The following is a 27,990-nucleotide window of genomic DNA, read 5'->3' as shown; positions in this document are numbered from 1 at the left end:
GACTACAAGAGCTAGTTCCAGGACAAGCTCCAAAGCCACAGAGAAACCCTATCTCAAAAAAAGAAAGAGAGAGAGAGAGAGAGAGAGAGAGAGAGAGAGAGGAGAGAAGGAAGGAAGGAAGGAAGGAAGGAAGGGAGAGAGGGAGAAGGCGAGGCGGGGGGAGAGAGAGAGAGAGAGAAAGAGAGAGAGAGAGAGAGAAAGAGAGAGAGAGAGAGAAAGTTAAGTATCAAACTTTGGGGTCACTAAAATGGGATGGATAATGGAGTGTTTTCTCTGAAATTGCTATATAGAAATGGACTGTATATTGTAAGTCCAATTTGTACTTGGTAAGTGCTTTTGTTGTACATAGTTTTAGTAAGTTAAAGTTAAAATATTTCATTTTGATTTAGACAAAAAGAAGGAAAAGGCTGTGGAATATTATTTAAAGACGTTTTATTTTTTTTATGCTGTGGAACATATGCTTCAATGATGCAAAGATGTGTTGTATTCTTTCGTGTTGCATTTGTTTAACACTGTAAAGCTGTGATACTGTGCCTGTCTGAAATACCTGAGAGGCCTAATAAAACAGAAAACAGCAAATAGCTAGGCAGGAAGAATAAGAGTGTTTAGAAGGCAAAGAGAACAAATGACAGGAGAAATATGGGAAGAAAAAAGGAACAAGGAGAGAGAGAGAGAACACCAGGAACCAGCTACCTAAGCACACAACAAGTCACAGAGTAAGAAGTAAAGAAAAATATTCACAATAGAGAAAGATAAAAAAAGCCCTGAAGCAAAATGTAATTTATAAAAAGAATAAACCTTCATGTGTGACATTTATTTGGAAGCTTCATTGCATGCCTCTACAAGCAGAGAGAGAGAAAGAGAGAGAGAGAAAACAAACAAACAACAACACCAGGCTTCATTCTCACAGTTTCATGAAATGAACTCTCAGTCTTCTCACTGGGTTTCTGATTATCCAAACATAGATGCCTGTAACAATGCTGAAGTGTAATCACAGACTAAGAACTAATTACACTAAATTTTAATTCTTTCTTGTTTGCAGGGATAGCACATGATAAGAGACACTGCAAGTTTGACTTCTTTTGTTGTTGTTTTGATTTTTGAGACAGGGTTTCTCAGTAGCTTTGGAGCCTTTCCTGAAAACGAGCTCTTATAGACCAGACTGGCTGTAAACTCACAGAAATCCATAAAATTGACTTTTTAATTGGCATAAACACTAACACACTTGGATGACAGGTGCTGCACATTTGTATGAAGCTGCTTCCTGGGAATGGGAAACACTTTGCTTACTCCTTTCATGAATTAAAGGTTTAGATGGATGGAGTATTACACTTAGGGCACCTTGCAAGGTTTCCATTCCATAGCAAGAGACTTCTCTGCAGTGGTGATAAACGCCTTGAAAAATTCTGCTTATTTCAGCAATTTAGCGTGATATGAAACTACCTTTCTTTTCATTTATTTCTGCCCCATTTGTTATTTTCTTTTTACTGTTGACCTGAATGAGTCATCAGTAAAAGCCATTCAAAAATTCAATATTCCATTTAAGGAATTAACCTATTGTTTTTAATTCTGCTGTGCTAAATTACCAGGACATAGGCAGAATAAGAAAGATTTTGGGCTCAATATATTATGCAAATGATCTCAAGTATAAATTTTTATGGAGTCTATTTTGGACTGACACCTTATGATCTCAATCTCCATTTTCTGCTATTACTCTTAACATTCCCATCTTCCTGGTCCTACAAGAACAGCCAATTAAGTTCTATGTACAACTTTCTATGGTTTTTCTACCTAAAGTCGTGATATCTTTGACATTCTTACAAAAGAAAATATTTCACATTCTTCATAGAAAAACAAATCCCTTTTGGTGTTTCACTTTTGGTATAACTTGAGTTTTTGCTGCTGTGATTAAATCTGATAACCAGAAGCAGCTCAGGCAATGAATAGGTCTATTTCACTGATTGTGTCAGATCACACTCCATCATTTTGGGAACTTAAGATAGAAACTCAAGCTAACAATTTAAGGTAACACCATGGGCAATTATTGTTCCTTGGCTCTATCTCTTTCCTAGTCACCGTCTCATATGGAGATAGCTTCCATTTCTAGTTCAGGGATAATGCTACCCTCAATGTAGGAACCTTCCCACATGAATCATCAATCAACACAATCTCTCAGAGATATAACAATTCCAGGCTATTATGAATAAAGTCACTGTGAACATACTTGAGAAAGTGTCCTTCTGGAAGGATCTTTTGGGTACATATCCAACAGTGGTATAAGTAGTTCTGGAGATAGACTGCCTCTCAATTTTCTGAAGATTGAATCCTGATTACCACAGTGGCTGTTCAAGTGTGCACTTGCAAATGCAATAAATTCCCTTGCTCTATGTCCTTGCCAGCTTTCGTTGCCACTGTTGTTATATGTTATCAGTAGATTTGATATGTATTTTCCTGGTAGCTAATGATGGTGAACATTTCTTCTAGTGTTTCTCATACATTTTAGATACCTCTACTGAGAATTCTGTTTAGCAGTGTACACGACTATAATTGGATTATATGGTTTGTCATTGTCTCGTTTCTTGAGTTCTTTATTGTCATGAGTGAGTAAACTCAGAAACACACAGACAAGCATGTTATATACTCATATATAACATGCCAGGGACTTCTGCAGGAGGAGATCCAGACCAAGATCTACAGAAACAGATCAAAGCCAGCAACAGCCTAGACCAAAGTAGGCCTGAGGCAGCAAACCCCAAGGGAGCAGACGAAAGCACAAGAGCACTGAGCTAGGAACAAGAATAACCAACAAGATAACTACAACTGTGAAACTGACTGTACCATGAGAAACAACCATCTGAGTTTTGGATTCACTGGCACCTAGAAGATCATTCAACAGAATGTCAGACAGTCCCAGCCACACCTATTAGCGTAAAAGATCAGTAGAAAATGTAAGATCAACCAAGAGGTGGTGGCCCACACCTTTAATGCCAGCACTCAAGAAGCAGAGACAGGCAGATCTCTTGTGAGTTCGAGACCAGCATGGTCTACAAGAGCTAGTTCCAGGACAGGCTCTAAAACTACAGTGAAACCCTGTCTCAAAAAACAAAAAAACAAAAAAACAAAAAAAAAGGTAATATCACATGCTGTACCACAAAGAGCAACACAATACCAGTAAAACCTAAAGACCCTACAAAAGCAAGACCTGAACAACCAAATATGAATGAACTAGAAGAAAATTATAAAATAAATTTCTAAAAAATAACCAAGAGAATGTGTGAAATTATTTAAGATGAAATGAGAAATTACCTTAAAGAAATGGAGGAAAAAAACAAACAAAAAATTGGAAGACATCAGCAAATCTCTTAAAGAAAAAGAACTCAAACATATAAAACAAAACTATTCAGGACTTGAAAACTGTGATAAAAAGAATAAAGAAAACAAAAGCCGTAGGAATTATAGAAACAGAAATCATTAGAAAGAGATCAGGAACTACAAATGCAAGCATGAACAACAGAATATAAAAAATGGAAGAGAGAATCTCAAGCGCTGAAGATACAATAGAGGAAATAGACTCATCAGTTAAAGAAAACATTAAATCTAACAAAAGCTTAACACAAAATATCCAGGAAATATGGGACACCATAAAAAGTCCAAATCTGTTTTTTGGCGCGTGGCATTGCCCAGCGCAGCCTATCTGGGCGCTGGGTCCGAGTACCCGGGGCTCCCGGGCGGGCAGCAGTTCCTTTGTTTCTGTGGCCTGCCTGCACCAAGCGGGGTAGGCGCTTTGTCTGCGAGCTGCCCAACCAGCACGGAGGCCTGATCTTTCGGCGCCAGGAGACCCAGCATTGGGGTGAGTTTCTGGCCCACGGCGCCAGCCTGGGACGGGGAGCTCGGGGGTTTCTTGGCCCCCTGTCCTGCTTGGGCTCTCTGCAGGGCCTCTACTCCCCGGGTGCTGCCTCTTTCTTCCTGGCCCACCCAGCTTCCGTCCAGAGCCCTCCCCACTTCGCCCCCACTACCCTCTTTTGGCGCGTGGCATCGCCCAGCGCAGCCTATCTGGGCGCTGGGTCCGAGTACCCGGGGCTCCCGGGCGGGCAGCAGTTCCTTTGTTTCTGTGGCCTGCCTGCACCAAGCGGGGTAGGCGCTTTGTCTGCGAGCTGCCCAACCAGCACGGAGGCCTGATCTTTCGGCGCCAGGAGACCCAGCATTGGGGTGAGTTTCTGGCCCACGGCGCCAGCCTGGGACGGGGAGCTCGGGGGTTTCTTGGCCCCCTGTCCTGCTTGGGCTCTCTGCAGGGCCTCTACTCCCCGGGTGCTGCCTCTTTCTTCCTGGCCCACCCAGCTTCCGTCCAGAGCCCTCCCCACTTCACCCCCACTACCCTCTTTTGGCGCGTGGCATCGCCCAGCGCAGCCTATCTGGGCGCTGGGTCCGAGTACCCGGGGCTCCCGGGCGGGCAGCAGTTCCTTTGTTTCTGTGGCCTGCCTGCACCAAGCGGGGTAGGCGCTTTGTCTGCGAGCTGCCCAACCAGCACGGAGGCCTGATCTTTCGGCGCCAGGAGACCCAGCATTGGGGAGACGCAGCATTGGGAGAGCCAACATTGGGGAGAGACAGCGTTTGGTAGGCAAGGAGACCTAATCCGGTAAAAGAAGATCCATAGGGAGCATTTGGAAGAAGAGATGGGCCGACGTCAAGGCAAGAATTCGCCCAACAAGCTGAAAAGCAACATGAAGCTACCAGAAACAAGCGACCCCACAACGGGAGGACAAGAACCCCTTAATCAAGAGGAAGGAGAAAAGATTGACTTCATGAAAGTGATTGACACCCTTAAACAGCATGTAAAAAACGCCCTTATAGAAATGGATGAGAAATATAACAGAAAGTTTGAAGAATTGAATAAATCAGTGAATGATACCCTAGAAAACCAAGGAAAAACAATCAAACAGATAATGGAAACAGTTCAAGACCTGAAAACTGAAATGGAGGCAAAGAAGAAAACACAAACAGAGGGCCGTCTGGACATGGAAAATCTAGGTAAACGAATAGAGACTACAGAAACAAGCATAACCAGCAGAATACAAGAGATAGAAGAAAGACTCTCGGATTCTGAAGATACCATAGAGAAAATAAACACACTGATCAAAGAAAACAGCAAGTCCAACAAACTCTCATCACAAAACATTCAGGAAATATGGGACACAATAAAGAGACCAAACCTAAGAATAATAGGAGTAGAAGAAGGAGAAGGGCAGCTCAATGGTCCAGAAAATCTATTTAATAAAATTATAGAAGAAAACTTTCCCAACCTAAGGAAAGATTTTCCTATGAAGGTGCAAGAAGCATACAGAACACCGAATAGGCTGGATCAAAAAAAAACATCCCCTCGCCATATAATTATCAAAACACAAAGCATACAGAATAAGGAAAGAATATTAAGAGCTGCAAAGGAAAAAGGCCAAATTACTTATAAAGGTAAACCTATCAGACTTACACCTGACTTCTCCATGGAAACCATGAAAGCCAGAAGGTCCTGGATAGATGTAATGCAGAAACTGAGAGACCATGGGTGCAAGCCCAGATTACTATACCCAGCCAAGCTTTCATTCACTATAAATGGAGAAAATAAAATTTTCCAGGATAAAAACAAATTTAAACAATACGCAGCCACAAATCCAGCCTTACAGAAAGTAATTGAAGGAAAATCACTAACCAAGGAGTCCAACAATGACCACAATAACTCAGACATCTAGAGACCCTTCACCAACACAAAACAAAGAAGGGAAACACACAAACTCTACGACTAAAAAAAAATGACCGGAGTTAACAACCACTGGTCATTAATATCACTTAATGTCAATGGACTCAACTCACCTATAAAAAGGCACAGGCTAAGAGATTGGATAAGAAAACAGGATCCAACATTCTGCTGTTTACAAGAAACACACCTCAACCACAAAGACAGGCACCTACTCAGAGTAAAGGGCTGGGAAAAGGCCTATCAAGCAAATGGACCTAAGAAACAGGCAGGTGTGGCCATACTAATCTCTAACAAAGTTGACTTTAAACTTAAATCAATCAGAAGAGATGGAGAGGGGCATTTTATACTCATAACAGGAACAGTTCATCAGGATGAAGTCTCAATCCTGAACATCTATGCCCCTAATATAAAAGCACCCACGTACATAAAAGAAACATTGCTAAAATTCAAGGCAGCCATCAAACCGCACACACTAATAGTAGGAGACTTCAACACTCCTCTCTCACCAATGGACAGGTCAATCAGACAGGAACCTAACAGAGAAATAAGAGAATTAGTGGAGGTAATGAATCAAATGGACTTAACAGACATCTATAGAACATTCCATCCAAATAGGAAAGAATATACCTTCTTCTCTGCAGCTCATGGAACCTTCTCGAAAATCGACCACATAGTCGGTAACAAAGCAAACATCCACAGTTACAAAAAAATATTAGTAACCACCTGTGTCTTATCAGATCACCATGGATTAAAGTTAGAATTCAACAATAATGCTACCCCCAGAAAGCATACAAAGTCATGGAAACTGAACAGTCAACTATTGAACCATAGCTGGATTAAGGAAGAAATAAAGAAAGAAATTAAAGTCTTCCTGGAATTCAATGAAAATAAAGAAACAACATACTCAAACTTATGGGACACTATGAAAGCAGTCCTAAGAGGAAAGTTCATAGCACTAAGTGCCCACTTAAAGAAAACAGAGAAAGCTCACATTGGAGACTTAACAGCCCACCTGAAAGCTCTAGAAAAAAAAGAAGCAGACTCACCTAGGAGGAGTAGAAGACTGGAAATAATCAAAATGAGGGCTGAAATCAACAAAATAGAAACACAGAAAATAATACAAAAAATCAATGAAACAAAAAGCTGGTTCCTGGAGAAAATCAACAAGATTGACAAACCACTATCCAAGCTAATCAAACGGCAGAGAGAGAATTTGCAAATTAATATGATCAGAAATGAAAAGGGGGACATAACCACAGACACAGAGGAAATTCAGAGAATCATTAGATCTTACTACAAAAGCCTATATGCCACAAAATTGGAAAATGTAAAGGAAATGGATACTTTTTTAGATAAATATCATATACCAAAGTTAAATCAGGACCTGGTGAACAATCTAAATAGACCTGTTAGTCGCGAAGAATTAGAAGAGGTTATCAAAAACCTCCCTACCAAAAAAAGCCCAGGACCAGATGGTTTCAATGCGGAATTCTACCAGATCTTCCAAGAAGATCTAATACCTATACTCCTTAATGTATTCCACAAGATAGAAACAGAAGGGTCATTACCAAACTCCTTTTATGAAGCCACAATTACTCTGATACCAAAACCACTCAAAGACTCAACCAGGAAAGAGAACTACAGGCCAATCTCACTCATGAATATCGACGCAAAAATCCTCAACAAAATACTGGCAAATCGAATCCAAGAACACATCCGAAAAATTATCCATTATGATCAAGTAGGCTTCATTCCTGAGATGCAGGTCTGGTTCAACATACGAAAATCTATCAATGTAATCCAGCATATAAATAAACTGAAAGAAAAAAACCATATGATCATTTCATTAGATGCTGAAAAAGCATTTGACAAAATTCAACATCCATTTATGTTAAAAGTCTTGGAGAGATTAGGGATACAAGGGTCATACCTAAATATAATAAAAGCTATATACAGCAAGCCGACAGCTAACATCAAATTAAACGGAGAGAAACTCAAAGCCATCCCACTTAACTCAGGAACACGACAAGGCTGTCCACTCTCCCCATACCTCTTCAATATAGTGCTTGAAGTTCTAGCAATAGCAATAAGACAACATAATGGAATCAAGGGGATTCGAATTGGAAAGGAAGAAGTTAAACTTTCGTTATTTGCAGATGATATGATAGTGTACATAAGCGACCCCAAAAACTCCACCAAAGAACTCCTACAGCTGATAAACACCTTTAGTAATGTGGCAGGATACAAGATCAACTCCAAAAAATCAGTCGCCCTCTTATACACAAAGGATATGGAAGCAGAGAGGGAAATCAGAGAAGCTTCACCATTCACAATAGCCAAAAACAGCATAAAATATCTTGGGGTACATCTAACCAAGGAAGTGAAAGATCTATTTGACAAGAACTTTAAGGCATTGAAGAAAGAAATTGAAGAGGATACCAAAAAATGGATGGACCTCCCTTGCTCTTGGATTGGTAGGATCAACATAGTAAAAATGGCAATTCTACCAAAGGCTATTTATAGATTCAATGCAATCCCCATCAAGATCCCATCAAAATTCTTCACAGATCTGGAGAGGACAATAATCAACTTTATATGGAAAAACAAAAAACCCAGGATAGCCAAAACAATCCTATACAATAAAGGATCTTCTGGAGGCATTACCATCCCTGACTTCAAACTCTATTACAGAGCTACAGTAATGAAAACAGTGTGGTACTGGCATAAAAACAGAGAAGTCGACCAATGGAATCGTATAGAAGACCCGGATTTTATCCCACAAACCTATGAACACCTGATTTTCGATAAAGGAGCTAAAAGTATAAAATGGAAGAAAGAAAGCATCTTCAACAAATGGTGCTGGCACAACTGGATGTCATCTTGTAGAAGAATGAAAATAGACCCTTATCTATCACCGTGCACAAAACTCAAGTCCAAATGGATTAAAGACCTCAATATCAGCCCGAACACACTGAACCTGATAGAAGAGAAAGTGGGAAGTACCCTACAGGAGCTGGGCACAGGAGATCGCTTCCTATGTATAACCCCAGAAGCACAGACATTAAGGGCAACATTGAATAATTGGGACCTACTTAAACTGAGAAGCTTCTGTAAAGCAAAGGACATAGTCAATAAGACACAAAGGCAACCTACTGATTGGGAGAAGATCTTCACCAACCCCACAACAGACAAAGGTCTGATCTCCAAAATATATAAGGAACTCAAGAAACTAGACTTTAAAATGCTAATTAACCCAATTAAAAAATGGGGCACTGAACTGAACAGAGAATTCTCAGCAGAGGAAGTTCAAATGGCCAAAAGACACTTAAAGTCGTGCTCAACTTCCTTAGCAATCAGGGAAATGCAAATCAAAACAACTTTGAGATATCATCTTACACCTGTCAGAATGGCTAAAGTCAAAAACACCAAGGATAACCTTTGCTGGAGAGGCTGTGGAGGAACGGGTTCCCTCATCCATTGCTGGTGGGAATGCCATCTTGTGCAACCACTGTGGAAGTCAGTGTTTCGGTTTCTCAGGAAATTCGGGATCAACTTACCCCTGGACCCAGCAATACCACTCCTGGGAATATACCCAAGAGATGCTCTATCATATGACAAAAGCATTTGTTCAACTATGTTCATAGCTGTATTATTTGTAATAGCCAGAACCTGGAAACAACCTAGATGCCCTTCAATGGAAGAATGGATGAAGAAAGTATGGAATATATACACGCTAGAGTACTACGCTGCGGTAAAAAACAATGACTTCTCGAATTTTGCAGGCAAATGGATGGAAATAGAAAACACTATCCTGAGTGAGGTGTCCCAGACCCAAAAAGATGAACATGGGATGTACTCGCTCATAATTGGTTTCTAGCCATAAATTAGCGCCACGGAGTCTACAATAGGTGAACCTAAAGAAGCTAAGTAAGAAGGTGAACCCAAGGAAAAACATATAGTTATCCTCTTGGCTAAGGGAAGTAGACCCAATTGCCGGGGAGAAAATTAGGATCTTGGGGGTGGGGTGGGATGGGGGTAAGGGGAGATGGGGAGAGAAAAGGTAGAAGGGAAGGAGGGGGGATTTGGGGAATCAGGAGAATTGGGATAAAGGAAAGGTGGATAGGGGAGCACGGAACCACAATTCTTAGTTAAGGGAACCACTTTAGGGTGAGCAAGAGATTTGACCCTAGAGGGGCTCCCAAGTGCCCAACATGAGGTTCCCAGTTAGTTCCTTGGGTAGCTGAGGATTGGGAACCTGAAATGACCCTATCCGAGAGCAATACTGACGAATATCTTGCATATCATCATAGAACCTTCATCTGGTGATGGATGGAGACAGAGACAGACCCACACTGGAGCACTGGACTGAGCTCCCAAGGTCCCAATGAGGAGCAGAAGGAGGGAGAACATGAGCAAAGAAGTCGGGACCACGAGGCGTGCACCCACCCACTGAGACAGTGGAGCTGATCTACTGGGAGCTCACCAAGGCCAGCTGGACTCTGACCGAAAAAGCATGGGATAAAACCGGACTCTCTGAACATGGCGAACAATGAGGGCTGATGAGACGCCAAGGACAATGGCACGGGGTTTTGATCCTACTTAATGTGCTGGCTTTGTGGAAGCCTAGCCAGTTTGGATGTTCACCTTCCTAGATATGGACGGAGGGGGGAGGACCTAGGACTTACCACAGGGCAGGGAACCTGGACTGCTCTGTGGACTGGAGAGGGAGGGGGAGAGGAGTGGGGGGAGGGGTAGAAGGGTGGGAGGAGGGGGAGAAGGGTGGGAGGAGGGGGAGGGAAATGGGAGGCTGGGAGGAGGTGGAAACTTGTTTTTTGTTTTTGTTTTTTTTTCTTCTTTTCTTAATAAAAAAAATTATTTAAAAAAAAAAAAAAAAAAAAAAAAGAAGTCACCGTGGGTGAATACCATGTGGAAGGCATTTGATGAGTGATTAATAATCAATTATCAACAAAAAAAAAAAAAAAAAAGTCCAAATCTTAGAATAATAGGTATAGAAGAAAGAGAAGAAGTTCAACTCTAAGGCACAGGAAATTTATTTAACAAAATCATAGAAGAAAACATTCCCTACCTAAAGATAGATACGCCTATGAAGATACAAGAAGCTTACAGAAGACCAAATAGACTGGATCAAAAAAAAAAGTCCTCTCACCACATAATAATCAACATGCAAAGTAAAGAAAGAATATTAAGAGTTGCAAAGGAAAAAGGCCAAGTAACAAATAAAGATAGACCTATCAGAATAACACCTGACTTCTCAGTGGAGACAATGAAAGCGAGAAGGTCGTGGTCAAGCACTATGCAGACATTAAGAGACCACGGATGCCAGCCCAGACTACTATACCCAGCAAAACTGAAAATCACCATAGAAGGACAAAACAAGATATCCAATGACAAATCTAGATTTCACCAATACATAGCCACAAACCCACCCCTATACAAAATACTAGAAGGAAAACTCCAACCCAAGGAAGATGGCTACACCAATAAAAACAGACAATTGATGATCTCATTACAATAAATCACTAAGGGAAAAAAATGCACAAATTAACATCACCAATGATGAAAACTAAATTAACAGGAGATAGCAACCACTAATCATTAATATCCCTTAATGTAAAGGACTCAACTCACCTATAAAAAGGCACAGGCTAACAGATTGGATAAGAAAACAGAATCCATGCCACTTCTGCATACAAGAAACGCATCTCAACTTCAAAGACAGACATTGTCTCAGAGTAAAAGGTTGAGAAAAAATATACCAACCAAATGGACCTAAGAAACAAGCGGGTGTAGCTATCCTAATAGCTAACAAAATATACTTCAAGCTAAAATCAGTCAAAAGAGACAAAAAAGATCATTTCATATTAGTCACAGGAAAAATCCATCAAGAGGAAATTTCAATACTGAAAATCTATGCCCCAAATACAAGGGCACCCTCATATGTCAAAGAAACACTTCTAAAGCTTAAATCATATATTAAATCCTACACACTAATAGTGGGAGACTTCAACACTCCCCTCTCACCACTGGACAGGTCAGACAAAAAATGAACACAGAAGGAAGAGAACTAACAGATGTGATGTCTCAAATGAACTTAACAGACATCTATAGAATATTTCATCCAAACAGAAAAGAATATACCTTCTCCTCAGCACCTCATGGACCCTTCTCAAAAAGATCATTGGGGTGAGTGTTGGACCCGCAGCAGCAGCTCGGGACACGGAACTCAGACGTTCCTCATCCTCTCTATACTTCCTGGGCTTCCTGCTGGGCCTATACTCCCAATATACTGCCTCTCTCTTCCTATCCCACACAGCCTGCATCCAGAACCCTCCCCCCTTCTGCCTCCCTTCCCTCCAAATCCCAAGGGCAACTGAGGCGGCAGGAGCTCCTTTGTTTCAATATCCTGCCTGCAGCAAGCAAGGTAGGCGCTTTGTTTACAAGCTACCCAACCAGCACAGAGATCTGATCTCCGCACCAGGAGAGACATCACTGGAGCACCAGGAGAGCTATCACTGGGGAGGGCCATCACTGGGAAGGTACATCAGTAGGCAAGGAGACCTGATACTGTAAAAGAAGATCCATAGGGGAGCATTCGGAAGAAGAGATGGGCAGGCGCGAATGCAAGAATTCACCCAACAATCTGAAAAACAACATGAAACCACCAGAACCCAGCAACCTCACAACAGGAGGACATGAACACCTCAATCAAGAAGAAGTAGAAAAAATTGACTTTATGAAAGTAATTGACACCCTTAAACAGCATGTAAAAATTGCCCTTATAGAAATGGATGAGAAGTATAACAGAAAGTTTGAAGAATTGAGTAAATCAGTGAATGATACCCTAGGAAACCAAGGAAAAACAATCAAACAGATAATGGAAACAGTTCAAGACTTGAAAAATGAAATGGAGGCAAAGAAGAAAACACATACAGAGAGCCAGCTGGACATGGAAGATCTAGGTAAACGAATAGAGACTACAGAAACAAGAATAACCAGCAGAATACAAGAGATAGAAGAAAGAATCTCAGTTTCTGAGGACACCATAGAAAAAATAAAAGCACTGATGAAAGAAAACAGCAAGTCTAATAAACTCTCATCACAAAACATTCAGGAAATATGGGACACAATAAAAAGACCAAACCTAAGAATAATAGGAGTAGAAGAAGGAGAAGTGCAGCTCAACGGTCCAGAAAATATATTTAATAAAATTATAGAAGAAAACTTTCCCAACCTAAAGGAAGATGTACCTATGAAGGTTCAAGAAGCATACAGAACACCGAATAGACTGGACCAAAAAAAAAAAAATCCCCTCGCCACATAATAATCAAAACAGAAAGCATACAGAATAAAGAAAGAATTTTAAGAGCTGCAAAGGAAAAACGCCGAGTTACTTATAAAGGTAAACCTATCAGACTTACACCTGACTTCTCTATGGAAACCATAAAAGCCAGAAGGTCCTGGATAGAAGTACTGCAGAAACTAAGGGACCATGGATGCAAGCCCAGACTACTATACCCAGCCAAGCTTTCGTTCACCATAAACAGAGAAAACAAAATTTTCCAGGATAAAAACAAATTTAAACAATATGTAGCCACAAATCCAGCCTTACAGAAAATAATAGAAGGGAAATCACTAACCAAGAAGTCCAACAATGACCACAATAACTCAGACATCTAGAGACCCTTCACCAGAGCAACTCAAAGAAGGGAAACACACAAACTCTACTACTAAAAAAGTGACCGGAGTTAACAACCACTGGTCATTAATATCACTTAATGTCAATGGACTCAACTCACCTATAAAAAGGCACAGGCTAAAAGACTGGATACGAAAACAGGATCCAACATTCTGCTGTTTACAAGAAACGCACCTTAACCACAAAGACAGACACCTACTCAGAGTAACGGGATGGGAAAAGGTTTATCAAGCAAATGGACCTAAGAAACAAGCAGGTGTGGCCATACTAATTTCTAACAAAGTTGACTTCAAACTTAAATCAATCAGAAGAGATGGAGAGGGACATTTTATACTCATAACAGGAACAATACATCAGGATGAAGTCTCAATCCTGAATATCTATGCCCCTAATATAAAAGTACCCACGTATGTAAAAGAAACATTACTAAAACTCAAGGCTGCCATCAAACCGCATACACTAATAGTAGGAAACTTCAACACTCCTCTCTCACCAATGGACAGGTCAATCAGACAGAAACCTAACAGAGAAATAAGAGAATTAATGGAGGTAATGAATCAAATGGACTTAACAGACATCTATAGAACATTCCACCCAAATAGGAAAGAATATACCTTCTTCTCTGCAGCTCATGGAACCTTCTCGAAAATTGACCACATACTGGGTAACAAAGCAAACTTCCACAGTTACAAAAAAATATTCATAACCTCCTGTGTCTTATCAGATCACCATGGATTAAAGTTAGAATTCAACAACAATGCTATCCCCAGAAAGCCGACAAACTCATGGAAACTGAACAGTCAACTACTGAACCACACCTGGATCAAGGAAGAAATAAAGAAAGAAATTAAAGTCTTCCTGGAATTCAATGAAAATAAAGAGACAACATACTCAAACTTATGGAACACCATGAAAGCAGTCCTGAGAGGAAATTTCATAGCACTAAGTGCCCACTTAAAGAAAACAGAAAAAGCACACATTGGAGACTTAATAGCCCACCTGAAAGCTCTAGAAAAAAAAGAAGCAGACTCACCTAGGAGGAGTAGAAGACTGGAAATAATCAAACTGAGGGCTGAAATCAACAAAATAGAAACACAGAAAACAATCCAAAGAATCAATGAAACAAAAAGCTGGTTCCTGGAGAAAATCAACAAGATTGATAAACCCCTATCCAAACTAATCAAACGGCAGAGAGAGAATATGCAAATTAATAGGATCAGAAATGAAAAGGGGGACATAACCACAGACACAGAGGAAATTCAGAAATTGGAAATACCTCCCATGTTCTTGGGTAGGCAGAATTAACATAGTAAAAATGGAAATCTTACCAAAAGCAATCTACAGATTCAATGCAATGCCCATCAAAATCCCAAGAAAATTCTTCAAAGAATGGTATTCAACTTCATTTGGAAAAGCAAAAAGCCCAGGATAGTCAAAAGATTCCTGTGCAATAAAAGAACTTCTGGAGGCATCACAATCCCTGACTTCAAACTCTATTACAGAGCTACAGTACTGAAAACAGCCTGGTATTGGCATAAGAACAGACAGGAGGACCAATGGAAACAAATAGAAGACGCAGATATCAATCCACCCATCTTCGAACACCTCATCTTTGATAAAGAAGCAAAAAAATATCAAATGGGAAAAAAAGCATATTTAACAAGTGGTGCTGGCATAACTGGATATTAAACATGTAGAATAAATGAAAATAGACCCATATCTATCACCATGCACAAAACTCAAGTCCAAATGGATCAAAGACCTCAACATAAAGCCAGCCACACTGAACCTCATAGAAGAGAAAGTGGGAAGTACACTTGAATGCATTGGCACAAGGAACCACTTCCTAAATATAACCCCAGCAGCACAGACACTGAGAGAAACAATTAATAAATGGAACCTGCTGAAACTGAAAAGCTTCTGTAAAGGAAAGGACACAGTCAACAAGACAAAATGACAGCCTACAGAATGGGAAAAGATCTTCACTAACCCTACATCAGACAGAAGTCTCATCTCCAAAATATACAAAGAACTCAAGAAATTGGACACCAAAAGATCACATAATCCAATTTAAAAATGGAGTACAGACCTAAACAGAGAACTCTAACAGAGGAATCTAAAATGGCTGAAAGACACTTAAGGAAATATTCAACATCCTTAGTCATCAGAGAAATGCAAATCAAAACAACTCTGAAATTCCATCTTACACCTGTAAGAATGGCCAAGATCAAAATCACTGATGACAATTTATGCTGGACAAGTTGTGGGGGAAAGGGAACACTTCTGCATTGCTGGTGAGAATGCAAGCTGGTACAACCCCTTTGAATGCAGTGTGGAAATTTCTCAGAAAATTAGGAAACAACCTTCAAGACCCAGTAATATCACTTTTGAGTATATATCCAAAGGATGCTCAATCATGCCACAAGGACATGTACTCAACTATGTTCATAGCAGCATTGTTTGTCAGAGCCAGAACCTAGAAAACCTAAATGGCCCTCAATCAAGGAATGGATAAGAAAAAATGTGGTACATTTACACAATGAAGTACTATACCACAGAAAAAATGACAGCTTGAATTTTGCAGTAAAACATTATTTTGAGTGAGGTAACCCAGACACAGACAGACAAATATCACATGTACTCACTCACAGGTGGTTTTTAAACATAAAGTAAAGAAAGCCAAACTACAAAACACAATCCCAGCGATCTTAGACAACAATGTGGACAGTAAGAGAAATTTACATAGATATAATCTACACGGGAAGTAGAAAGTAGAAAAAGACAAGATCTCCTGAGTAAATTTGGAGCATGGGGACCTTGGAGGAGGATTGAAGAGGAGTCGAGAGAGGCAGGGAGGGGAGCAGAGAAAAATGTAGAGCTCAATAAATATCAACAAACTTACATGATAATTAATAAAATCAGCAACATAGATAACACCACTGACAAAACAATACACAAAGACAGACCTACAAACATATGGTCACTTAAACAAGAACAACAAGATACTAATAAAAATTAAACCATAAGAAAGTACTAATCAGGATTCATTCTGTGCACTCCAGTTGTGAATTTTGCTAATAACAGGAAATGGAATGGACAAGGAGAGCTGTTCCAACAAAACTGGAGAGTCACTGAAAGATTTCTGATGATTTAACTTTGTACAAAATAGTTTGATCATCAAAAGAATGTCATTCACTTATAATGAAGAAAATGACATTTGTTAAGATCACTTAGGCATCATTTTGTTACTGTGACAGATGATTGCCTGTAAGTCTGTGGCAGAGTGAGGAAATGAAAACTTTTCCAAACCTAATGCAAGATGACAGACTTTTAAAGAAACAGTATATGATTTATGTTATATACGAAAAGAAATATGTTTTGCTCTAAGTGCTTTATGAGTCATAAGAACTTTTGAAAAACAATTCTATCTACACATTTGGTATATTCTCTTTGTCTGAGAGAGAATGCCTTCCATGTATATACAAGTGACATACTAGAGAAGAGGATGTCAAATTCCCTGAATCTGGAGTAGCAGGGAATTATGAACCAACTTGGGTATTTGGATACGAGCAGGCCTAAGAACTTCAAGTCACTGAAAAATTCTTAAATTTTAGACTGGCATGAGCTGATCAACACTTCAATTACATCACTCTGGTTCTTGTATGGGGAATAACTTTTACAAACTTTTACAGCTACTGTGGAAATCAAAATGGCAATTTCTCAGAAAACTGGGAATAGATCAACCGCCAGGATTCTACTAAACTGTTTTGGGGCACATGCCCAAAGGACACTCCATTTTGTAGCTGTTTGGTTTTGTTTTTTTTTTTTTTCTTCTTTGCTCTTTTGGAGTTTCACCACCCAGCTCCCAAATAAATCAAACAGGAACTTATTCATATATATGAATATCCAGGCTGAACTTGGTTTCTTTCCATACAGCTTTTCTTAACTTAAATTATCTCATCTACATTTCATCTTTGGTCTTTCATGTTTCTCTAATATAAATACTTTTCTTTACTTCTTCCTTCCTGGCTGGCTGTGCAGCTTTACAGCTGTGTCCCTGCTGTCCTCCTAGCCTCTTCTTCCTCCTTAGTTCTTCTCTCTTTCACCTTCTATTTATTCTCTCTGCATGGAAGCCTTACATATCCTTCTCCTGCTTAGCTAGTGGCCATCCAGATCTTTATTAGACAAATCAGGTGTTTTAGGCAGGCAAAGTAACACAGCTTCATAGAATTAAATAAATGCATCATAAAAGAATGCAACATATTCTTGTATCATTAAACAAATATTCCACAGCATCACTGAATGTAACACATCTTCAAACAATATTTCACAAGATTTCCCCCTAGGTGTAATTTCCTTTTCATTAGAATTTGAAATATTTCAAGTCAATAAGCTGCAGTGAAATCAATCTCTGGGGATCTTAATTACCCCTTGCTGCTTATTAAGCACGTCTTTCAGTGTGCCAGACAAAGTGTTAACTAATGAATCTTTATCAAGAAAATACAGGGATTTAGATATCAGGGGAAAGAACTTGAAAGATTAGAGAAGCAGCAGAGTAGTCACTGGTGTGATTCAAACCTCTTCCATTCCTCCATCCACAAAAGGTCAATATTCTCTAACAGCCCCACCTTGATACTTTATGTCGCTTATCTTTCCACAGTATTGTAAACCTCTATGTTTTTGTGTCAGCTAATAGCTATTTCTGCTCTCTGACTCCAAGCAAGCTTTATAAGCAAAATATGACCAACATATCACACAACACTCTGTAAGTTCTCATATATTTTACTCGTTTGCAAGTTTTACTCCCCATATGCAGCTCGCCATGACAGATGTCTCATTGCTTGGGTATCTCAATATCCTGTGGTTTCAAATGCAACCCAGCTTCATCTCCATTGCTTCATGCAATGAACTCTCACAATCTCTTCACTGGGACCCTGACTTGGCCAAACATAGATGGGTACAACAGTGATGTACTGACCACAGAAGAATCCATGACCTTTACATTTTACATCTTTTCTGTTTCCAGAATCAGTACAACATATGTTATCCCGACAAAATATAATGGATGCTACCAAGCTAGACCAAATTTCGTGCAGTATGTATGATGTTGCTCCTGGGACAAGGAATTACTTTGTGTACTCTTTCATGAAATAAGGACTTAGAGGGATGGGGGCACCTTCATAGGCTTCAAATGTAGAGCAAGATTCTTCCTTCTAATGGAGCTAAAATACTTGACAATCCCTGAATCTTTTTTAGCATCATATTGCCATCTGAAACTACCTAGTGTTATTTTTTTTCTCATCAAAATACAAACTTATTTGGTGTGGGGCATTCTTCTATATAGTGTAATTATGTGTTGCTTTTTATGGTTAATGAATAAAGCTCTTTTGGTGTATGGCAGGGCAGAATATAGCTAGGTGGAAAAAACAAACAGAGATACAGAGAGAAAGATGGCAGATTAATGGAGACACTAAGAGCTCCCAGAGAAGCAAGATGTAAGGTAACCACAGGACAGAAGTAGTCCATAATAGTCTGAGACATTGGCCAAATATTTATAATTAATATAAGCTTTTGAGTGATTACTCAGAAATTGGTGGGTAGGAGAGAAACGTCCAACTTCATTTTTCATTTCTTTCTCCTTGTTTCCTTTTCCCTCTTGATGCAAATGTATCATCCATCAGTAATAACCATCCAGTAGAAGAAATATTTTGTCGAAAAAAATCAGACTGTTACGTTTTAATACTGCCTTATACACTTTCTTGGGGTATGGAGAGAATAAGAAGAAATTTGGGCCAAAATATCACACAAATGACCCCTCGCTAAATTTTTCATTATGTCTTCTAAGCAACTGTGCTTACTTACCAATCAATTGATAGAGCCCGAAGTAATCTCAGGCTTGGACTGGAGTCACTACAGTAAGAGGATGCTATGACTATTTTATGGAGAGCAATTAGATTTTTTATTCTTAATAAGAAACAGAAGATAATGAAAATTTTCAGAATAAATATAGTTTAGTTGCCAAGATAAAACAAAGTTTGCAAGTCATACAGGGTACAGAAAACTAATGTGTAAGAGCAATGGTCCTATTAAACTTCTACAATTCCTTGACTACTAAGCGATCATATACAGAAACACATATTAGCCTGAATGTTTCACTACCTGAGGGAATGCATCAATGTTTCAGGAACTGGAAGGCATATTCTTCCCAGGAGTCATGGAAACTCACCTGAAAAACCTTTGACACACATCTCTCAAGACAGACCAGCCCAACTCCATGGTTTCCTATAGAGCCTATTGCCCACTACAATCCTATGACCTTGGCCATCAGTGTCTATCATTACTCTCAACACCCCCATCTTTCAGTTAGCCACATATTGTGATCTAGGCACCCTCTCAGTTGTTGTACGCTCAGATGAATCTAGGCATTGTCATGTTGAAAGCTGAGGTTAATTAGGAAAAAGTGATAATAATATATCAAAAAGCTTTAAAGATCCAAAGCCAATTTCCTAATCATATCAATCACTTTAGAAGCAAAAACACATACATGAAGATAGCAGCAACTATAAAGCACAGATATGACAGGTAATGGGAAGAGGCAATTATCTAAGACCAAAAAGAGAAAACTATCTCTATACGGAAACTTCCCAAACCAACAAAACTTAGGAACTCATAAGAAATTTCCTAAATACAAAATTGGTGAGGGGATCATCATATTCCAGAAAATGAACAATATAATTAGACAACAATTAATAAAATCAACAACAGAGATGGCATCACTAATAAAACAAAATACTAATATATTTTGTTTAATTAATACTAAACAAACAAATATATTTTGAGGTCCTTTAAACAAGAACTACAAGATTCTAATCAAAATCAAACTCCAGGGAATCACTAACAGCACTCATCCTATACACTCCAATTCTCTCTTTTACCAATTGAAGAAACTGGGTTGGGCAAGCAGGGCTGTTCCACCAAAATAGGAGAGATTCACTTGAAGCCTTCTCAAGTTTCAACTTTGTAGAAAATAGTTTTGACTACTAAAGGATCTCAGGCTCTTATGACAAAGAAAAGTATGTCTGTTAGGATCATCATTTGACACCATTTTGTTTCCTATGATGAATGACAGCCCTGTAAGTCTGCATCAAACTGAGAAAATGAAAACTGTTTAAAACAAAATGCAAGACAACAGATTTTTAAAGAAGCAGTGCACACCAAAGGCAACTTGTTTTACCCAATTTCTTTATAAGTCACAAACACTTTTGAAAACAAGTTTGTTATTTTTTCACATGTTTATACATGTGCGAGAATGTTTTCCATATATATATTTATGAGTGACATACAAAAAGGGATTTCAGATCCCCTGGATCTGGAATAGTAAAAGTTCAAAGCTTCACAATTTGAGTGTAGGCAATGGAACTCAGGTCAGGCCCAAAAAAGAATATGTGCTAAATCACATATCAAGACCCATAATACCTTCTGTCCAATAAACCAAAAGTCTTTCACGGAGTAACAAAAACAAGAACAAGACAGCCTAAATAAATAAAGAAGTGAATAACTGATCCTTGGGAAAATGACACAGTAACATTAAGATGTTGCATATGGTAAATTTGCATCATAAAATGAATTCTATAAAATAACAATGCCCAACAGTTTATAACAGGGAAGTTGATTACAAAGCTACATTCACAGTGGAAACACTCAGAATGCTAATGGAATTATGAGAAAACAGTTCACAGGTTAATATGACTTCTATATTTACCACATAGATACAACAATTAAAAATATATACAATATTTATGTAAGAATAAAGGGATTATAGAGAAAAAGCCAAGTACAAAGGCATGAAAATATTGTCAATTTTTAATCAGAAGACCAAAGAATACTTGGGAAGGAAAAGTGTGATTTTGACCAATGTTACCAATCTATCTTTGATCCTATCAGTATGAAAATTAAATAAATACAGACTTCACAACTTTCACAAAATTAGCTCACAGCGACCTTTAATTTTTTTTCCTCTGTCAATCTACTAACATTTCTTCCAAAAACAAAAACCCCATGCTCTACAGATCTCTTTGCAAATGAAGGTGATCACTTGCTAAGGTTCTGCAGCCCTGTATACCTCCTTGTGGTTTAAGGAAAATCAGTTCCTCCCCCCACTATTGCCCAATTCCAAAACAACATAGAAGAATAATTTAAAATCTACTTCACGCCAGAAGGATTATGGTACGAGATTTGAATTCTGACCAGCCCAGCTCCATGCACACCTGAAAAAAACCTGTGCAGATCAGAAACTCCTTTTGTCCTCTGGAACTAAACTTTACTGAATCACACCACTGTGGCTGGTGGAAAGAGAAAGTTAACAGTATTCTAGTCATGTATTGCTGAAAGGTGATCCCATCACCATCTTTCTAACAGTTTCTAAACTACTTGTAACATTTATGAGAGAAACCTGAGAGTTGAATGCCATAATTCAGAACTTCTAGAAAGAAGACCTTCAGTTTTCCAATCTGTCTCCCCTCTGCACACAAAAAGCAGTGCTCATGTGTGCACACTGGACTACAAGCATCATATCCTCCCATTCCAGGGCTGCAGAGTCTCCCACTCCCCAGGAAATCCATACACAGGGAGGTTCACAGGACAAGGGCCATTGTCCAAGTCACCACATGGCCACACATAATCAGTCTGGCTCTTGGTCCATCCAATTCCCAGCAGAAATGACAGCACAGCCGACCTGCTCTGAACATGCCAAACTCAGCAAGGTACAGCTTGTTGTCTTCCTTACAACTCACTCCAGCAAAAGCAGAGAGGAATCCCAGAAAGAACCCGAAAATTAAGCATCACCAGTAATCCTGATTGCTCAGACTCTCCAAAGTTCCTCATTGGTTAGTGCCTCCCAGGTGTGCCTCAGAATGCTAGCAGCTCCCCTACTGGGTGACCCAAGATCAAATGACTCAGGCAACACATTCTTCTAGCTCTGACCTTCCAGTGCAATAGACAGGGCCTTATCTTCTACTCTTGTCAGCACATCCTGATCCTTATCCTAATCACAGGGTTCTTTGTGTGCACATTCCATTATACCTGCAATGTCTAGTTTAGCCAACCCACTGCCTCATACCTGGAAAATCCTGCTAAAAAACACAGGCCACACTCAACTCTTGTTAAAGAAAAGGAGATTATGAATTAGAAAAGTATAAGGGGTCATGGTAAGCTTGGAGGCAGAAAAGAGAATATGGATATGATGGAGTTATAATCTCAAAATTAATTTTGAAATGTTGAAACAGACTTTATAGCAATGTGTTCCTGACAAGGGATTAGAGCATATCAAAGAGTTCTCAGTCCTATTCTCTAAAGATGCACATCTTAACCAAGAAAAATAACAGGCTTGTTAGGCAGGGTCACAACATTTTACCCAGATCTTCTATTTTGGTTGAACTACTGTAACTGTAACAATTGGCCTCATGATCAGGTCAGTCCTTTATACAGATTTTTAATTGCATGTTTCTGTGAACCATAAGAAATAGCCAATCAGGACATTTACGCAGCATCTCAAATTGACTACTTAATTCCACATTGCTAATCTCAACTACTGTTGAAGCAAGAAAACTCTCACCCTCCTACCTACCTCTCCTTTTCTACACTCTTACTGACCAGCTTCAGTAAGATTCAAGTTTTCAGTGACTCAATTAGAGCATATGTCCCTCTTCATAGAAGTCCCCTCAAAAAATAAAGAGACTGGAAGTCACATATGAACTGGTCTAATTTTTCTTTTCATTGTCTAGTGAGGGCCCAGTTTGGAAGGAGTTTGCAAGAACTGTCTTCCCAGCACTGGGCAGAAGAGGCAAGGTTAGGTGTTCAAAGCAATTCTCAATTACAAAATATGAGGCAAACCTAAACTATATAACATATTGCTTTACACAGAAATCAATAATCAACATCAATTGAGACAAAAGGATTGAAGGTATTAATGACCTAGAAACATTGGAGAAGAAAAACAGAGATAAAGGCAGGAATCCATTTAAAGGAGAAATTTAAAATTGGTAACAATAAGTGATTTTTAAAATAATAAAAATATTGTATTTTTAAGATTAGTAAGCATAGGTATACTGACTTTGAAAAACAGTAGGCCTTTCCCTAGAAGAGGGAATGTCATTAATAAGAGATAGACTGATTTTCCCCATATGTACAAGTTGTCTGCTGAGATCTGTAAGCTGACACATAGAGTTAAAATCAAAAGACTGTTCCTCAAACCTCTGAGCTCACATAACTGTGTCAAGCAGGACTGAACATATCTGCATAGGATCTCTGCTTAATTACATCTTCGATATTTATTGGCTCAAGATAACCTTTCCAAATTGTACACCCACACTGATCTGTGTTCATTCACATGATATGAATTAAAACACGCTGGGAAATTACAGAAACACTCCCCTGACCAGAGTCAAGTCCTTTATCATAATAGTGACTCCAGGAGCTGGTTGCCTACCCTGTTTCCCCTGCAATGTACAGAAAAAAATTTTTCCTCCTATTTTGGTCAGAAGACAGAAGCAATGTTCCATATGTGGATCCTTTTCCTGTGACTGCACTGGAGAGCTGACTAAATGACTCAAAGAGATTACTTTAAAACTGAGATGGTATAGTCATGCAATTTAAGAATTTTGAAGGTGTAATATAGAGGACAACACAGCCATTCTCTAGTGCAACAGACTGTAATCAAGGTCACCCAAATCAACCTAAGAGAGCTTGTCTCAAACACAGTTTTCCAACAGGATGGAATACAACACTTACAGAATCAATATACCTTCCTTTTGATAAATCACTTCACACAAAGAGGATTAACAAAGAAAAATCTCTCTGATGATGGTACACATCCATCTCTGCCTAATACTCAAAGAGGAGCCAACTGAGATTACATTCCACATGTGCTATCATCCTTACATGTCTTTTGTGTTCATGCTCCATGTTAGACTTTGAACAGTTTAAAAGAGATAAGCAATTTGTAGGTCTAGCCACTCAGGCAGATGGGTGGGTTAGATAGCAAAGTTATTTCCAGAACACTTTCTTAAGTACAGCCGTGACCTGACCTGACACGGTGACAGGGTCCTATGGTGAAGGTCACAGGGGATGAGGAAGATAGGACAAGTAGAAGGTAGAGAAGCGAAAAGCAGCTGAGCAGCGATGGCACAGGCCTTTAATCCCAGCACTCTGTAAGCAAAAGCAGGCAGATCTCTGGGAGTTTGAAGCCAGCATGGTCTACAAGAGCTAGTTCCAGGACACGTTCTAAAGCTACAGAGAAACCCTGTCTTGAAAAGAAAAAGGAGAAAGAAAGGCAGGCAGGCAGGCAGGAAGGAAGGAAGGAAGAAAAGAAGGAAGGAAGGAAGAAAAGAAGGAAGGAAGGAAGGAAGGAAGGAAGGAAGGAAGAAAAAAAAAAGCCAGGCAGTGGTTGTACATGCCTCTAATCTCTGCACTCGGGAGGCAAAAGCAGGTGGATCTCTGTGTGTTTGATGCCAGCCTGGTCTATAAGAGCTAGTTCCAGGACAGGCTCCAAAGTCACAGAAAAACCCTGTCTCCAAAAACCAAAAAAAAAAAAAAAAAAAGAAAAAGAAAAGATAAAAGCTAGGGTGGGGATTTCTTGCACATGCTAAGTTCCATGCCAAGTAAGTTTCTTAAGAAGAATACAATCTTGTATCCAACTTCCTGGGGGAAATGGAAGGAAATGAAAGACTTCAATGAAGTCAGTAGAAACCCTCACACTTAGTACAAATTCAAGGGAAGGCTAATAAAACAATGCTACACAAGGGGAATATGGGGTCTTAAGTGATTATTATTAAAATCAAAAGGCCTTGGGATTGACAACCATAGCTCTGATGGGTTCTCAGGATCTACAGCAAAATTTCCACAAAGGCCCTGACCCAAGGTGTTTACCAAAGGAGCTATGTTCAACTGTCAATACATAAAGACCCTAGGAAAGCTTCCAAAGCCTAGGTCCCAGGCTGTTATTCTCTCTCCCAAAAATGTCCCTCCACCCTGCTGGAGGACCTAAATAAAATCCTTAGTGGATCAGGCCAGTCCTTAACACAACAGTGTTTTATTTTTCAAACAGCTGTCACCTGGTGTCATATTACCCATCAGGCAGAACTATGCTTTTCTCTAAGAGAAAATGAAACTTGAATGGCACATCAAGCCTTAAGGTTGGTTGTGACCCTGTTATGCCCCCTTGAGCAGCTTGTTATAGGCCTGTTCTTTGGTATGCATATGGTCTGGTTGTAAACCAGGGAAGGATTCTTTGTAAAGGTTTGGAGCCAAATGTCTGAAAAATCCTGTTTATTCAACATGTAGTATCCTAATCTCTAACAGGCCTGGTCATCACATGCCCTGTTCTCTGGCAGAAAGAGCTCCTGACAGGATAGAGCTTCCTTACCCTGGCCACCAATCTACAGGGTTCTCCTGCAGAAAGAGCTGGGGCAGAGCGGGAACTGCCAGACTCTCTGTGGAGCTGAAAGGAATGATAGTCAAAACTCAACCATCCTCCCAACATGGCCACCAAGGAGAAACACACCCACTGAGTTGGGAGTGTGTCAAAGCAGAAACTCCCTTATTGGTATCAAGCAGGGACTTATATGGGTTGTGATGGTGGGGGAGAAGCCTAGGATGGGCCAAGGAGGAGTAAGAAACTAGGGCCAATAATACTATGCCACGTTAAAGGTAGCTAGGCAGAGACAGGTCTTCATACTCTAGATAGGCTCAGCAAGTTACACTAGGCCTCAGGCCAACTCAAGTTTGGCTCAGGAAATTACACTGGGCCTCAAGCCCAGGCCTCATGAGGCCCAACAAGCATACACGTATAATTTTATGTGTTTTAGAGACAGTCCTACCTGTGATAAATTCTACTTTTTGCGACTTAATATTTTCTAAGCATTGGTAAATCCTTTATATTAGCAATTCTACTCTTCTACATCACGGCATAGAAGTGGAGGGCTACCTAACATATAGAAGATTTTATAACCTCCATAAAATTAACATGAAGGTAAAATGCACAGTGCTTAACATCTAGAAGATACTAGAGAAACTAGACCTCCATGAGTTTGGCAACCTGCTTTTCATGAACGCACTAAAAGTATGATGATGTTACCTAGAAAGAGGTTTCTCCACACAGCTCCCTGCTCCCAATGCTCTGAGCAGATTCAGCCCACAGTGCAAAATTATTCAGAGGCCTGCCCTATTCAGGGAGTTGCAGGCACCGCACTGAACTTGAAAGGTTGGGAATCTGGCTGCAGTTTCTCAAGCAGAACTGGAGAGGAACCACCTCACTGATTCCCGCACCTCACCATCTGTTCCTCCCAGTCCAGAGACAGCAGCCCCTCACTCACCACGTCGCGGTTTCCTTGCTTTCCCAAGCGCTCCATGCAGTTTCCTGGAGGATTTTTAGTTGAACAGCACAAGCGACTGGCTCCACTTTCACTTCACTGCCAAGCCGGAACCAGGAAAGGCCCTGCCACCACTTCTGACTGGCAAGTTACCTGGAGGGCCTGATTGGCTAGTGATACCTGAGTGACAAGTGCACCTCCCATAGGGTTAGCCTGTTCTTAAAGACACAGCACAATGTTTCCTGACCCTGCTTTATAAATCAGGCAAAGACCTTTTCTAAATCAGCAGAGATGTGCATTTCAATAACACTTGCCATTGGATCCAATAGCAGATCCTACTATCTTCCTGTAGGCACTTCTTCTTCCTTCCTTCTGGAATCTAGGTGGCTAACCATTTTGCACAGCCCACTATACTTTGTGAATAGAGTAATTCCTTGTCACACTTGTGGAAGGATGTCCAGCAGAGATTTAAGGACACAAAAGGGGGATATTTGTTCTGTGGTTTCATGCTGAAGTAAGATGATCTAACGGTGCTTTTTTTTTTCCTGGTTGTCACGTGTACTTTCTAAAAATCAAGAAAGAAAAGCAGGAACCAGATTTCAACAAGATGTCTTGGTGAGGGCACTGGGCAGGTGGCCTTGCAAGGAGGGAGCCAGGGCAGGAGGTGGGCCTGGCGGAGCGTGGCAGGGGAAGTGACTCAGGCCACAGGCCAAAGGCTCCCGCAAGGAGGGGCGGAGGGGCGCGAGGAAAAGGAGACCATGACCAGGCGAGCTGCAAGCAGAGGGTACAACGGTGTCAGCGTCCCCAGAGTGTCCAGGGTGGAGCGTGGCGGCGGGTCCAAGTGCTGGGCCCTGAGGGACAGGGGTCTGATCACTGAGCACGGAGAGAGCAGCATCCAGCCCTGGGGAGTCAGGAGGATCCCAGTGGCGTCCAGCTGAGGAGCGCCAAGGCGACCCAGGGTAGATGGGCGAGAGTGCTGCTCCAGCCTCCGCCAGGGCGCCCGCGCCTTTGCAGGCAGTGCCAGTGTCAGAAAGTTGTTGCAATCAACAGGCGACCGCGGGAGCTTCTGGCCGGCAGCCACGGAGTGGTTGGGCGGGCGAGACGGTGGGGAAGGCTGGTGGACGCCGCCGCGAACTGGTGGGCAGACTCGGAGT

At 40.3% G+C, this 27,990-nt stretch overlaps 1 protein-coding gene across 1 annotated transcript in view; it reads right to left on the bottom strand.

The window, feature by feature from the left end:
* The window catches only part of LOC121442483 (zinc finger protein 431-like), a 35,792-nt gene extending 8,421 nt beyond the window's left edge, over nucleotides 1-27,371 (bottom strand). The window contains exon 1 of the mRNA XM_041644077.1: nucleotides 26,840-27,371. Coding sequence (XP_041500011.1) covers nucleotides 26,840-26,875 — 36 coding nt within the window. The 5' untranslated portion in view covers nucleotides 26,876-27,371. The remainder of the gene's footprint in view (nucleotides 1-26,839) is intronic.
* Between the last annotated feature and the right edge of the window lie 619 nt (nucleotides 27,372-27,990).

The sequence above is a fragment of the Microtus oregoni genome, unplaced genomic scaffold (genome assembly GCF_018167655.1).
Source record: "Microtus oregoni isolate MIOR12 unplaced genomic scaffold, Mior012 000002F_ref0000024, whole genome shotgun sequence".
Taxonomy (NCBI): domain Eukaryota; kingdom Metazoa; phylum Chordata; class Mammalia; order Rodentia; family Cricetidae; genus Microtus; species Microtus oregoni.
The sequence above is the reverse complement of the archived record's forward strand: the minus strand, read 5'-3'. Positions and strand labels throughout refer to the sequence as shown.